Source organism: Scardinius erythrophthalmus (genome assembly GCF_964197995.2).
Source record: "Scardinius erythrophthalmus genome assembly, chromosome: 2".
Classification (NCBI taxonomy): Eukaryota; Metazoa; Chordata; class Actinopteri; order Cypriniformes; family Leuciscidae; genus Scardinius; species Scardinius erythrophthalmus.
In genome coordinates, this window is record NC_138222.1 from 53,566,159 (window position 1) to 53,581,465 (window position 15,307).

At 36.4% G+C, this 15,307-nt stretch overlaps 1 protein-coding gene across 1 annotated transcript; it reads left to right on the plus strand.

Annotated features, from left to right (window-relative positions):
• Positions 1 to 451: 451 nt before the first annotated feature.
• Positions 452 to 14,069, plus strand: slc6a5 (solute carrier family 6 member 5; the record flags this gene model as incomplete). Its single annotated transcript, XM_081390005.1, has 16 exons — positions 452 to 496; positions 618 to 1,070; positions 2,968 to 3,118; positions 3,862 to 3,993; positions 4,147 to 4,320; positions 5,494 to 5,641; positions 5,734 to 5,866; positions 6,958 to 7,092; positions 7,230 to 7,333; positions 8,380 to 8,504; positions 8,656 to 8,768; positions 10,523 to 10,654; positions 10,921 to 11,020; positions 11,588 to 11,688; positions 11,840 to 12,007; positions 13,540 to 14,069. The coding sequence occupies 16 exons, from the start codon at positions 452 to 454 to the stop codon at positions 13,696 to 13,698; spliced, it is 2,373 nt and encodes a 790-aa protein (XP_081246131.1). The 3' UTR covers positions 13,699 to 14,069.
• Between the last annotated feature and the right edge of the window lie 1,238 nt (positions 14,070 to 15,307).

The window sequence follows — 15,307 nt, forward strand, 5'->3', positions numbered from 1 at the left end:
GTGTTAGTAGAAAATATTATGCTATAGCATTATCAATGAATAAAAGTTTAAAACCCATAATAGCCTATTATTGATAGAATGACAGCCGAATTAATACGTTTTTTCCCCCTTTGGTATAAAAATTATATTTTTATTTTTATAGAGTTTTTTTTTTTTTTTAATGGTTTTAGGAGAGTGGTCTCCTATGGTGCAGTGTAATTGTTGGTGTAATGTTCCATGTTTGCACCCGGGTTTGTACTGCACACTTGCACCGGGACTGGTGCCTGCCGCAGGGGGGAAAGCCTCGGCCGAGCCCGGCAGCTTGTCTATTGCCCATAAAACCAGGGGATGCGCCGGGGTTGAATGACAGGAGGTAAATGAGGCGTAAAATTAAAGAACCTTTCTCTAATGGTAAAAGCAAGAAGCAAACAGCGACCGTCCGTGAGCTGAAAATCAAAGAAGTGGAGCAGACATGTCCAGAAACGATCTAGCAAAAACACACGTTGCAGAAGTTACAGTATGAAAGCGTGAATATTTTGCCTATAGGCATGTTTGTGTAAAATGTTGGGTCATTGTAGGTGTGAAATAGCATTTATTCAGTTTCTGTCTAATGTGTATTTAACGTTTTAACGTTGCAGGATTTTTCCGATCACGGAGAAATGTTGAGACAGCCGTCAAACAGTATTCCTCCCCAGCCGTCGGGGGGAGCGGTTGGAGCTACAACTAATAACAAACCGGAGAACGGCAACCCGGTGCCCCAACCGCCGCCTGCAAACGAACGGAAAACTTTTTGTCCCTCGGAAAATAAACCGTGCGAAATGGAAGCCAGTAAAGCATACGGGACGTTTAAGAACGCTGCACCTGGACCCCCGTTTGCTCCCGTTAATTCCGACGTGCGCAAGGATTCCGTTGGTAAAATGGATGGTTCGACCGGTAAAGCCACGTCGGACTTCATGACTAACAATCAAAGTGCTGTAAGGATCGCGGCGGAGCATAAGAACAGCACCGGTGACTGGACCTCCATGAGCCAGACCACCATCATACTGGGTACAGATGGCAATACATCTGTTCTGCCTGGCACGGTGACCGGGGTAAGTGCTTACAAATGAGCGTTTCAATAGGGTAGAATCAGCCAATCACCCCTGAGCGCAAAGCTTTCAAACGGGGAGAGTCTTGAGCAGAAGCAAAAGCTGTGATGTTGAGTTTTTTTTTTTTTTTTTTTTTCTTCTAAGTTTGGAAGGCTATATTGCTTTGTTGAGCGAAAGGAACCGCTACAATTAAGTTGCTGCTTTGTCCGTTTTTTTTTTTTTTTACAGTTAAAATTTTGAAATGTTTGCGAGAACTTTGTTTAACCCACTCTGTTGGGATTTAAAAATAAAAAAATAAATAGCTAATGTAAAAAAAAAAAAAAAAAAAAAAAAAAAGAAGATAAAGGCTTGTTTGTCTCACTCAACCGAAAGGTAGGCTAATTTGGTGCCAACCACCACAAGCACGGTAAAAAAAAAAGATGTAGGGTTTTATTGTGGCATTTAAACACTTTATAGTAAATGAGAGTTATTTGGGGTAGCTTATTGTTGCTATGGTAACCTCTTTGCCGCAAATCTATTCGCCGGCATCTATTTGGCGACAGGTAGGCTATAATAAGTGCTGTGCTAATGTGCCTTCATATGCTATCGGATATTTCCTACTTCCCACACGTCTGAAGTCGTGATTACGAGTTTGTCGTAATCAGGTGCTTTTTGCTGTTGGAAAGAACAGGAATCATGGTCATGGACACCAGGTTTATTCTTGCCTGTTTTGGGGAAAATCGTACTAAAGCCAAAATGATATTTAGCGTCATTCTCTGACAACAATATAAACATTCACCTCGCTGTCTAGATAGTCAGCTTGCTGCTGATTCTGGAATTTCGGTCAAATACAGGCTATTTTCGCTGTACAATACGCTTTAAATGATTATTCATATTTGTAAATCTGCATTAGGCTGATAAACTGCGCACTGTAAAACGAATAAAGAATATCAGCCACAGCACCAACTCGGGAACATGGGTATCAAAATGATCCCCGAGCTTCCCAGTAGTAAATACGACTTGAAAGGGCGTTCATGTCCAATTTTGAACTAGGAAAGTCGTATATACGATAATTCCGATAGCACGTGAAGCCAGCATAACTCGTTTGAAACATATACACTTGAAAATAAAAATAAAAGGAATATTGACTTTAAGACCCCCGAACCTTTTGTTTGCACTTTCGCATAATTTGCACCTTGCAAACTGTGTAAGATAACAGCAGGCCTATTAGTTTGGTTTTGTATTATATGACTGTTATGTGTGATATCCGGTTATCATATTAGAACAAATCATTTTTTTGAATCAAGTGTTTTGGACAGAAGGACTTTGTTCTTCTCTCAAAAGTGGACAGCGAAACGAAATCTGCTTCCAATCTGGAACGATTTAAGTATTGATGGTGATTATTTCTGACAGCACAATAATTACACCAGATTTCACAAACAGGTCGAGTAAGAGGATGTGTCAAGGATCCGAATACATCAAATGCTGTATGTATTAGGATACTGCTGCATTGCCACTGAAACAAAAGAGTCACAACATTTGCTTTTTGGTTGTAAATGAAGCTGCTGAGCTCTGTCTGCCATGTATGCTTTCCTCTGCGAACTGTGAGGTTTGTCTTCCCCAGAGATTGGTTTCTGGTGGCTGGTTGTGTTGCAGGATAATGTGTTACATAAGAATCTGCTTATGGGACAATTCCCATTGGGGGTTTTCATCAGAGCCAAGGGCGGCCATGTCACCGAAACGGGACAAAAAGTTGTTGGAGGAGAATTTGTGTGTTTGTTTTTTCAAGTGATGAAATGTTAATACATCTATCATTTTATTGACCCATAATCTGATAATTGTCATGATCGTTAATAATCGAATATCTATCATAACACCCCACTACCGATAATGCTAAACACTTAGTGGACTGTTCTTCCAGGAGGAGGATGATGATGATGCGGGAGGAGATGAGAATAAAGCCCGGGGGAACTGGACCAACAAACTGGATTTTATTCTGTCCATGGTGGGATATGCCGTGGGGTTGGGAAATGTGTGGAGATTCCCATATCTTGCTTTCCAGAATGGTGGAGGTGAGAAAATAATTACGGGACAGCACGCGAGAACTAAACTGAATATTTTGTTTCTTGTACAGATCTTTTATTTTATTTCATTTTATTTGATCGAAAACTAGTCTTTTGATTGTCCACAATGGCCATGCGTTGTAATATATACATGTCTACACTTTCGTTAGAAGCAATACAATATATAAAAAAGATCTGTTATAACATAAAAAAAATGTTTTATGATTATGGATTGCATTGTAGAGTACGAATTATAAGGCAAACAAAATTACTAAAAAAAAAAAAAATATATATATAGCCTATATATATATAATAAAAAAAAGTGTTGTTTCAAACCATGGTTGGGTCAACTATGGAGAAACCCAACCGTTGGTTTAATTTTTTTTATTACATTTTTAAAACCAACGGTTGGATTTGTCCATATTTTACCCAAACATGAGTTGAAACAACATAATTTTTAGTGCTATTATTATACAATTGAAAAGTGTATATTTATTGTTGTATGTTTTATATTTAATGTATTTATTATAAATTATATTTCAATATAGCCTAATAATATTATCAATGCTATAGCCTATTATTAAAGCTTATATTATGTGTTTATTTTAATTACAAACATATAAAAACTCAAATTTAAAAATGAAGGTTAAATATATAGCCTAGGCTAGGCTACTAAACTTTGTGGGAGTTTGTTCACTTTTATTAGTGAGTCCTGAATTTCGTCCAATAGCAGCTGTTCTCTCTTCCTTTAGGTGCGTTTTTGATACCTTACCTAATCATGTTATGCCTGGCCGGCATCCCTATATTTCTGTTGGAGGTGTCGTTGGGTCAGTTCGCCAGCCAAGGCCCGGTGTCAGTGTGGAAAGCGATTCCAGCTCTCCAAGGTAAACTGACGGTACTTTTATTAACCGATCCTCAGATATGATGAGCACTGTTTGTGTTAATGTGTTCTGTTAGTGTTTCCAGTCAAATGGTAATCGACTTTCCGCCTGCTTTAAGTGTAATTTCTATTATCTGGTTTCATTTTGTTATTATAGGTTGCGGGATTGCCATGTTGATAATATCTGTCTTGATAGCCATATACTATAATATTATTATGTGCTGGACATTGTACTACCTGTTCGCTTCGTTGAAGGAGACACTGCCATGGGCCACCTGTAAAAATGAGTGGAACACCATCGAGTGCAAAGACAAAGACATGCTGCTTTTGGGTAAGGATGAGCCCCCCTCTCTTCCTCTCTCTCTCTCTCTCTCTCTCTCTCTCTCTCTCTCTCTCTCTGAGTCTCTCCCCCAGCCCCCCCTTCTTTTTTCTAACTAAAATGCGCAATGCGCAACCTGTATTTCAAGAATTAAGTGGCCTGTACCTCTCAATTACTCAGTTTCTCCCTTTATACCCCAAACGCAATTGTCCTGTTTCATTTCAACAAAAGTTTTTATTTGATGACTTGACAGATTTTTTTTTTTTTTTTTTTTCTGCTGCAAAAACTGATTTACTATCTTGCAATACAAAGGGATTTGGCGTTTTTATTTAGGATTATTGTTTCACATTGTGCGATTAGTGAAAAAATGGTGTGTGGTCTATCATAATGAATGCTTAAAAATCTAATTAGAATGAAAACTCTGGGGCTTTATTATGTATTTGATTGAATTTGTTAGCATTTTACGGTGTAAATCGTTTTAAAACGCTTTTCTCAATGTCGTGCTTTTGGTGAATTCAGCAGAAAATCTGCTTGCTTGACAAATTTACTGTAAGAGTTGGTGCAGTGCCGCAGTGAGATGCACTGCCACCTCGTGGCTTGTCTGAGTAGCGCCACTGAATCTGCACGGCAATATCAAAGACTGTATAGACCTTATTCAGAGCAGCGCCATGACAGGTATGAATGAAAGCGAGACTGAGGGATAAACTTACCGTGTTTTCAATGGCATCCGCTGTATAAAGCTCCTAGATCACTTATAATTTTCCACAGCTCATAGTTTCTACTGAAATGTCGTGGAAACATATTTTTGCAATGTTTCGTCAACAGAAAAAAAAAAAAAAATCCACAGTTCATATTTTCCACTCAAATGTCTTGGAAATATATTTTTTCGTGTTTCGTCAGCAGAACAGTTCAGAAACACATAAAATAACAGTACAACCCACTGAAGAGATGTGTGTCTATCCCTTACCACTCGCTTTAATCCCTGTTAAAAAACAAAGATGGCGCTGCTGTGAATAAGGTCTTTTGTGGTGGATGTGTGTGAAATGGGTATTTGTGCGACGTTTGATTGATTTCTTGGACTTGATTTGCTTTAAAATGTTTTTCAACTTGGCAGTGAATTATGATGAAAAACAGGGGGAAAAAATCACGTTCATTCCAAGTTCTGTCATTGTTTCTTCTGGCCAGACACCTGTATACTAAGGGACAGAAACATCACATCAGTCAAGAACACTACATTCTGTTTATCTGCAAATGCTGTCGGGAATTTAAGTAAACTGTTAAATGTGACATTCGACAATAAAACCTATGTCAGCCCTAGTGAGGAGTATTTCAAGTAAGTGTGCTTTTCGATCTATCTTTCTGTGTTTAAAGGTGTTTTATGTTTTGTAGATTAAATGTGTGCAAATCTTTCTGCTTTCTTGATAGGTATAACGTGTTGCATATTTCTAAGGGTATTGAATACCCAGGTGACATTCGTTGGCCTTTGGCTGCTTGCCTTTTACTGGCTTGGCTTATTGTTTATGCCTCTTTGGCTAAGGGAATCAAGTCCTCAGGGAAGGTAAGAAAACAGGTTGACTATTTTCTCTCCTTATTTCTCATTTACAGGAACTATGATAAAAGAGAAACCCGCAGGCCTCATTCTGGTCCAATGCAAAGCCCACTTCATTTGTGGCAAGTTAAATCTAGTCACTCATACTCTTTAAAGAAATCAGCTAATACTGAGTTTTCAGAAATGAATACACACCTTTCAGAAGTCGGGGGTCGGTAAGATTTTCAAATATTTTTGGTATGTCTTTTATGCTCACTGAGGCTGAGTTTATTTGATCAAAAATACAGTAAAAACTGTTATATTGAAAAATGTTATAACAGTGTAAATAACTGTTTTCCTTTTTAAATGTATTTTAAAATGTAATGTATTGCTGTTATGGTAAAGGCTGTATTTTCAGCATCCTTACTCCAGTCTTAGTTGTCACATGATCATTCAGAAATCATTATAATATGATGATTTGCTGCTCAAGAAACATTTATTATTATGATCAATGTTGAAAACAGTTGTGCTGCTTAATATTTTTGTGGAGACGTGGTGATTTGTTAGGGTTCTTTGATGAATAGAGAGTTTAAAAATACCATTAATTTAAAACAGAAATCTTTTGTAACATTATAAATGTCTTTTCTGTCTCTTTTGATTAATTTAATGCATTCTTGCTGGAAAAACGAACGATGAACGATATAAAAATGTTTAATATTATTAAGGTTTCAGTAGCCATTTGTGAGTTTTATTAGTGAATTTGGGTGTCAGTTTTTGTAATGTATGATATTTATTTGCAGAATCTCTTTCTTGGAGTCTCTCTCTTGAAAATGAGAAATTAAGGCTTTGTAATATTACAATCACCAGACAGTTCATATTAGAGAGTACCAAAACTGTGAGTAATTAGCAATTAAGTAGAAATAACCCCAATTCTTAAATGTGTTTTTTAATTTGGCATAATAAATATTAGATGGGTTAATAATTTTTTTAATTTTTAAGGCAAAAGAGTGGCAAAAGCTTTAGGGGCAAATCAAGGTTTGAATTGATCTTTAACCTAGAAAAACTACTGGCTAGTAATCTCTTTGATTAAAATTGTTATTCACAATTTTTCTTGTTTTCAGGTGGTGTATTTCACTGCCACATTCCCTTACGTGGTGTTGGTCATCCTGCTGATCCGAGGGGTCACTCTGCCTGGGGCCGGTTCTGGGATCCTTTACTTTATAACACCCAAATGGGAAAAACTCAATGATTCCAAGGTAATAGAAAGAATGTTTTTTATTCACTATAGTCAAATGTTTTCTGTTTGATGGACGCTCCTTTAGATTCAGTCTTGTTTTTCTTCTTCCTCCGTCTGTCTGTCTGCGTTTCTTTCTCTCTTTCGCTTTAACTCTAGGTGTGGAAGGATGCTGCTACCCAGATCTTCTTCTCTCTGTCTGCAGCATGGGGAGGTCTCATAACCCTGTCATCCTACAATAAGTTCCACAACAACTGTTACAGGTAACCAGCACTGTCAGTTACAGTTCAAAAGTTTGAGGTCAGAAAGAAAAGGAAAAAAAAGAAATCAATATTTTTATTCAGCAAGGATGCATTTAATTGATCAAAGTGGCAGGTTATATGTATAATTGTTACAAAATATTTTTATTTCAAATAAACTTTGTCAATTTATACATAAATGCTGTTATTTTGAACTTTCTATTCATCAAAGAATCCTGAAAAAAATGTATCATGGTTTTCCACAAAAACACAGCACAAATGTTTTCAACATTGATCATAATAATAAATGTTTCTTGTGCAGCAAATCAGCATATCAGAATGATTTCTGAAGGATCATGTGACACTGAAGACTGGAGTAGTGATGCTGAAAATTCAGCTTTGATCAAAGGAATAAATAACATTTGAAAATATATTAATAGAAAACACGGTAACACTTTATTTTACAATGTCATGTACTGTAGTAGTAACTATAAATTATGCATAATTACATGCAATTAACCCTAAACCAAACCCTCATCCTAACCCTAACCCTATAGTAAGTTAGTATATGTATATTACTCAGGACTTAAATGTATAATTACACTGTAATACTTACACCCTAAAATAGTGTAACCCAAAACACTTATTTTAAATTTTAATAATATTTCACAATATTTCTGTTTTTACTTTATGTCCGATCAAATAAATGCAGCCTTGGTGAGCATTTGAAACGTCTTTCAAAAACAAAACAAAAATCTTACTAATCCCAAACATTTTAACACTAGTGTACATTGATTAAGTTTTGTTGAGACCAGTGTGATGAATAAACAAGTAAAAGAGTGTACTATCTGAATTATCGAATGTAAACAAATAAGTCTCTTTAACCAACAAAAAGAGGATAACTATTATTGTTTCACATTAATTTTTAAAAAGAAGATTGCAACACTGACTGCGCAAGGGATTGTAAACATTCAATAGATAAATCCTCTCAAAATCTGATCTGTATTGATGTATTTGAATATTATTTATGATTTAAAATGACATCATGTCCTCTATCTCTTGTTTTGTAGGGATACTCTCATTGTGACGTGTACAAACAGTGCCACCAGTATATTTGCTGGTTTTGTCATTTTTTCAGTTATTGGCTTCATGGCTCATGAGCTCAAAGTCCCCATCGAGAGAGTGGCAGATGAAGGTACAGTATGAGTGCATGTGTTTGTGCTATGATTAACTGTGATCAGAGGTTTGATGTTGGTGTTAGTGGAAATATATAAAGCTCATCATGCTGTTTGCACTATTATCAGATCTAAAAGGCTTCTGGTTTGTAAATATGCTCTTTTTTGTAGGTCCAGGTATTGCGTTTGTGGTGTATCCAGAGGCTCTGACTAGGCTGCCCTTGTCACCTTTCTGGGCCATCATCTTCTTCCTCATGTTGCTTACGCTTGGTCTGGATACTATGGTAATGGCAAACATAAATCTTATGATTTACAGTTTTTCATCAGTTGTTATGTGAAAGCTGAAGTGTGCCACACATGTCCTGAAAAGTGAAGCCAAAATATTTTATCGCCCCCTAGTGGCTGGCTGTAGTATAGGTCATAAACCCTGGCCTCTCCATGTAATCGTATGGGACACAAGCCAAATTAAAAAATCATATAAATCAAATAAATAATTTTTTGCTGAAGATGGTTTCTGTCAGGTAGTTCTTATCATGCTGACGTATACGTATATGTGTTTGCTTTTACATAGGGTACGTTTTAGAGCTGCACGATTAATTGTTAAAAGATCGGAATCTCGATTCAAACACCCACGCTATCTCATTTATTAATGGCAACAATTTATGTCTGTTAAACCTTTGACAAAATCACACCGGAACATTCATATTTGCGTTGGCGCTGACCCAGAGGAAGCAGTTGTCATGAATAGGTATGAAACCGCTTCACAGTCTTCTCAACCACACATTATCATTATTTCTGTGTTACAGAAGAACTGGGATAAAAGTTAATAGTTTGGATATAAACACTGATGTCTATGGTAGCAATCAAAAAAGAGCAAGTTACTTTTGATAGTAACTTGATATTTCAACGGTTATATCAATTACATTGTTACAACACCAGTGTGACAAGCGACTGTTAAAAAATGTATTTGTCTTTGAATCATTCATTCGAGATATTCATTCAAAAATGGTGATTCATCCAGTAATGAAACAAGTGAAGTATTAAGTCATTAGCACCTTTCACAATTACAGTCTTTACTAGTAAATTACTGGTAGCAGATCATGTGTGAACAGAACCTTTTCAGATATACCGGTAAATTGGTTCCGGCAATTTACGGTAATTTACCGGGATTGCTGTATGCAAGGGGCTACTGAATCATTCATGACTTTTACGTTTTTTTCAAACAATTCCGATTAATTAAACATTTTAAATAGACTGCAGCAATTAACATTTGTCAGAACATCTATTAAGTTAGTTTATTTTGTTAAGTCAGAATCTTGGGAGAATCGTGATCTCAGTTTGAAACAAAAACAATTGTGATTCTCAATTTATCCAGAATCATGCAGCTCTAGTACATGGCAACAAAGTCATGTAAAAAAGTAAAAGTTTTTCCTTTGCTTTTTTTTGCATACATATGACAACATTGTTGTCACTTTGTGTGTTATCCCCGTTCACACAGATTCATGAAAACGACTAAAAATGCTGTATTATTCATGCCAGGCCAGTAGTTGGTGATGTCACTTTGTAAAGAAATGTAACACGCATGCGCACGACGTCGCTTTTTTGTTGTTTACATGGAGATGATAACGGTATTGTTTTAAAAACGTGCATTTTGAAACCCCTTTTCAGAAGTTTGCATTTTCAGGCCCCCAAAGCGCCATTGTCGTGTAAATGAATGGCCAAAATGCATACAAAGTTTTTAGTTGAAAATGGTGTAGTGTAAACAGCAACTTATTATTAGATGCTATAAAATGGGGTGTAACATCATGATTGACAGCTGTGCTTGTGATTGAGTCCTCGGGAGCAGGAGTGTGGGTGGGACCTTGATACTCCGGCTCCAAATGACAATCGGCACACAATGGCATCTGCCATTTCAGGGATATTTTGGCTTCAGTTTTCTACAGTGGAAATTAGTGGAGACATGTCATTTGTCTTTTTTTACAGCTGAATAAATACAATAACTAAATCCTTTTTTTTTTCCACTTTGGTTCCTCTCTAGTTTGCCACCATAGAAACTATAGTGACGTCTGTTTCTGATGAGTTCCCCAACTACCTGCGCAAACACAAGCCTCAGTTCACTTTGATTTGCTGTTTGTCCTTTTTTGTGCTGGGTTTCCCCATGATCACTGAGGTAGGACATTTACTATTATTCCCAACTGCAACACCTTTACCTTTATAGCACACTTTAATTAAAGTGGCTCTCTGCTAATCAATATAAAGCAAGTATATAGGAAAGTAAAGAGACTGGAATGGAATTCATAAAGCAGTTAAACGGAATGGTCAGGAATTAAAGTTAATTTGTCTTTTTGTTGTTTTATTTGGTTATTTGTAGATTGTGTTTCATTAGATAACTATTTGTATTTTGAATTGTGTGTATTTGTGTGTTTTGACCTACAGAGTGGAATGTACATGCTTCAGCTGGTGGACACGTATGCAGCCTCTTACTCTCTGGTCATCATTGCCATATTTGAACTGGTTGGAATCTCATACATTTATGGTGAGTTTAACTTACAATTTACCTTTAGATCTCAGGGCCCTAGTAATTTATTTTAGTGCACAGCAGGGATCAGATTTGTTTACTGTAGGTGATGAAAAAGAAAATTACAAACAATTAAACAAACTAAACTTAAAAACTACAAAAAAATTACAACAAAAATAACTAATAAGCAGGTAGTAATGAGTGGGCTCAAGCTAAAAAGCTTGCTATGCCAGTTAAGTCTGTCTTTTAGTTAGTTTACTTATGTAAATGTTTAATATATATAGATGTATATGTAATATAATACATTCATTTAAATTAATGCCTAAATTTAGTTTTGTGAGATACATTTCCAAAGAATTTATTTAACAAATGTTAATGGCCATTGATTTTCTTTCTTTTTCCTTCCTTCCTTCCTTCCTTCCTTCCTTCCTTCCTTCCTTTCTTTCTTTCTTTCTTTCTTTCTTTCTTTCTTTCTTTCTTTCTTTCTTTCTTTCTTTCTTTCTTTCTTTCTTTCTTTCTTTCTTTCTTTCTTTCTTTCTATCATTTTCCTTCCTTCCTTCCTCCCTCCCTCTATTTGTGGTGCAGGTCTACAACGGTTCTGCGAGGACATTGAGATGATGATTGGGTTCCAGCCAAACAGGTTTTGGAGAGTCTGTTGGGCTTTTGTCACACCAACCATTCTGACAGTATGTGCACCTTATACAGATGAGACCAAGTTTTATATGACCATTCCTGCAGATACCTCGACATCCAGTGCCATTGCATGCGCAAATTCATCAGTGCTTACAGTTGGATAGTACTGCCACTGACCCTCTCTCTCTCTTCCTCGCTCTCTAGTTTATTTTGGCTCTTAGTCTGTACCAGTGGAAGGTGATGACTTATGAGGAATACACTTATCCGACCTGGTCAATGGTACTCGGCTGGCTTATGGTCATCTGTTCTGTTATATGGATTCCCATCATGTTTGCTATCAAGATGCACCTTGCACCTGGATCATTTATTGAGGTAAGGGAGAGGTGTTTGGGTGGTAACACTTCATTTCAAGTGTCCACTTTAGACATTCTATGGCTGCGTCCGAAAACTTATGCAGCGTATTAGGCAATGTCTTTGCATGTAGCCTTTGCGTATGAAGGAAGCACAACTGTTTAAGGATCTACAACAAAATACAGAAAGCTTTGTTGTATTAAATATTAAATTACTGAAATAATAATTTCTTGCTAGAAATGACATCAAAAGTGGAAAACGTTAGTCAAAAACTAACGTTTCTCGTTAGAGTACTAGTAGACCGTTTGGTTAGGGTTAGTAGAATAAGAACAACATAGTTGCAAAATTACTTATAGTCAGTAAGAATGTCTGTTGTGGGAGCATCAAAATAAAGTGTTAGCAGACAGTTTACTAATACTCTAATGACTTCTAGTTGACATGTAGTTGCAAAGTTAGAGGGAGGTAGGAGAACGCTAAATGTGTATGATTGTCTGTACCTTTACACACAAACTGACCACCAACCACAACTTTCAGATGCCATTTTTATTTCTTTTTTTAGCTTAAAGGGGATAGTTCACCCAAAAATGAAATATCTGTAATTAATTACTCACCCTCATGTCGTTCCAAACCCGTAAGACCTTTGTTCTTCTTCGGAACACAAATTAAGATATTTTTGATGAAATCCGAGAGGTTTCTGAAGCATTCTACTGACTGTAAGAAACTTTGCAAGTACATGTCAACTCAACCCTAACCTAACGGTCTACTAGTATTATAATGAGAGTTAGTTGACCTGTACTATACTGTAGTTGCAAAGTTATTTTATAGTTAATAGAATGTCTAAAGTGGGCAATCGACATAAAGTGTAACCAACTACTGTAGTGTTTTTGAAAAGCACCCAATGTTGTAAACTCGGTAAGAAAATGGGTAGTTTTTGCATAAATTTCATAAAGCTCAAGGACATTTTTTATATCGACATCAAGATTTTTGGTTAAAATGTTTAGTCTAGGTCCTTGATCTTGTGATCTTTTTCTTCTCCTTTTAAAGTCAAGTCACCTTTATTTCTATAGTGCTTTATAAAATACATAACAGTCAGAGTAATAAACAGAAAAATAATATAATAAATGATGCAAACTTCATCAAATATGAGAGATATGAGTCATTACAGCCAGATATGAGACACGAGTCATAATTCAGTCTGACCACAAAGTCAGTGTTGGTTCAGTTCGGTTCAATAACTGTAAAGTTAATCAATTTTATACCAAGTTTTTTTTTTTTTTTATTCCTTCACTTGGTCATTGTATTTAGTCCTGTGGTTTGAGAACTTTTGCATGCATAATAATTAGAAAATAATTAGAATTAAATCCCCACTGATATATATAACATGGAAATCACATAAACAAAATAATGCATCAGAGTAATACTATTTCAATTGTTTTATGAAATTCTGTAATTTCTTTGATTTTTGAAAGATCAAACCAAATCAATATCTACAAGATAGGACGCAAACCAAGCCCCCGTCATACGATTCTGATGGACTTTCTCTCTTTCCGCAGCGGCTGAAGTTGGTTTGCTCTCCTCAACCCGACTGGGGTCCATTCCTGATGAAACACCGCGGCGAACGCTACAAGAACATGATCGACCCACTGGGCACCAACTCCCTTGGCCTCAAACTTCCCCCTAAAGATTTCCAGCTATCAGCCCAATATCAATAATCCTCCTCACTTCCCAGTGAGTGCGCAATTTCCCGAGGGTGAGACCTGCACTCACATCAAACTCTTTGCCCATTCAACCTCCCCTTTTTTCCCTATCGTTCTCTTTCAGCCATATTCCCCCCTCTTCTGGCACTTTTAGAGGGGTCTTTCAGGTGGAAAGCACAGACAACTCCCTATGATTTTTGTTTTCTGAATTATTATTCGCAGTCATTCTGACAGTGGAGTTCATTCTGATACACCGATCCCAGCTGAACCTTTTTCTCAGAGGCAATATAATGATGAAGTTGCAACCGTTAAGGCAATATTTGACTGATTGTGCATCATGCAGTGGTTGTTTTTTATTCTTTTTTTTTTTCATTCCAGAGACTGCTGATGTTAAAAAGAAAAAAGAAAAAATGAGGAAAATAACATTTATATTTCTTGTCTATTTGCTTGTCATCTCTTAAACGTAGCAAACACGTATGAGAAAAACTGCTGAGTAGTGCACAGTGAACACAAACTCTTTTCTGGCATCATACTATCGCTCTCCACTTGTGTCCACTTATAGCTGTACCATGTGCCTCAGACTTCCTCTGTTTATAAACTACTGCATAGTATAGTGTGTATTAATACTACATTATGGAGGGAAGTGAGCACATTTCAGTCTCTGTGAATTATAAGCTATCCTACTCTTTCTAACTATTTACTAACCTGTTGGAAATATCTCTACAGTGTTATAGAAGCCAAACTCATAGTCTAGGTTCTAGTAGATTAGATCCATCCCTTTCTTCAAAGAAAATTTAGCCATGCAAAACTGTAATAATACCCTTTAGTGTTGTTTAGAGTAGTGCTCAATGGCCAACGATAGCAGTTATGTATGTATGTTACTAATATTTAGAGTATGCTTTCGAGTATGTGTCGTGATCTGTTCATAGACTATGTGAATCCTACTATTCTTTTCTTATGCAGTGCGCAGTTATCGTGGAGTACACAAAAGAAAGGTAGAGGAAAAACTAAGGAGTGTGGTATGTGTGGCAAACCAAGCGTCTCGTGAAAAGTGTATGCTTTAGAAATGACGTGTTTAAACACTGACATAGCCGACATGCTATTTTTAACAATTGCAATATGTAAGATATGTAGTTTAGCAAAAAAAGGACATTTCTGTGATACATGCTTGAGGACCACACTCCTTTTTTTTGAAAGTTTTCCATCTCTGATTGTCTGTACGTCTTCATGAAACAGGGTCTCAGGTATTACTCCGTTCTATCAACCTTTTTAGATGTTGGATTAGAGTTGAACATGTTTGTGGGAGCTTCATGTGTCACTCATATACATCCCGTTCCCTGTAAGATTCGTAAAAGTGCACAATATCAGAATATTATTGAGCATTTGAATCCTTCATATCTTATAATTAGTGTCCCATTTCTAGCTATTGGACTGTAAATATGGCTCCAGATAGAATGCTCTTGTAGTATTGCTTTAGGCAATAGGTTTTTAGTTGTGGTTAGTAATAAAAGCTGACCAAACTTGAGTACAAAAGCACTTTGATCAAACATCACGCAAAAATACGTTGTTGCTTGACACCACCACAATGATAACAAGCCTAAATAAAAGACAAGTACTTTTTTTG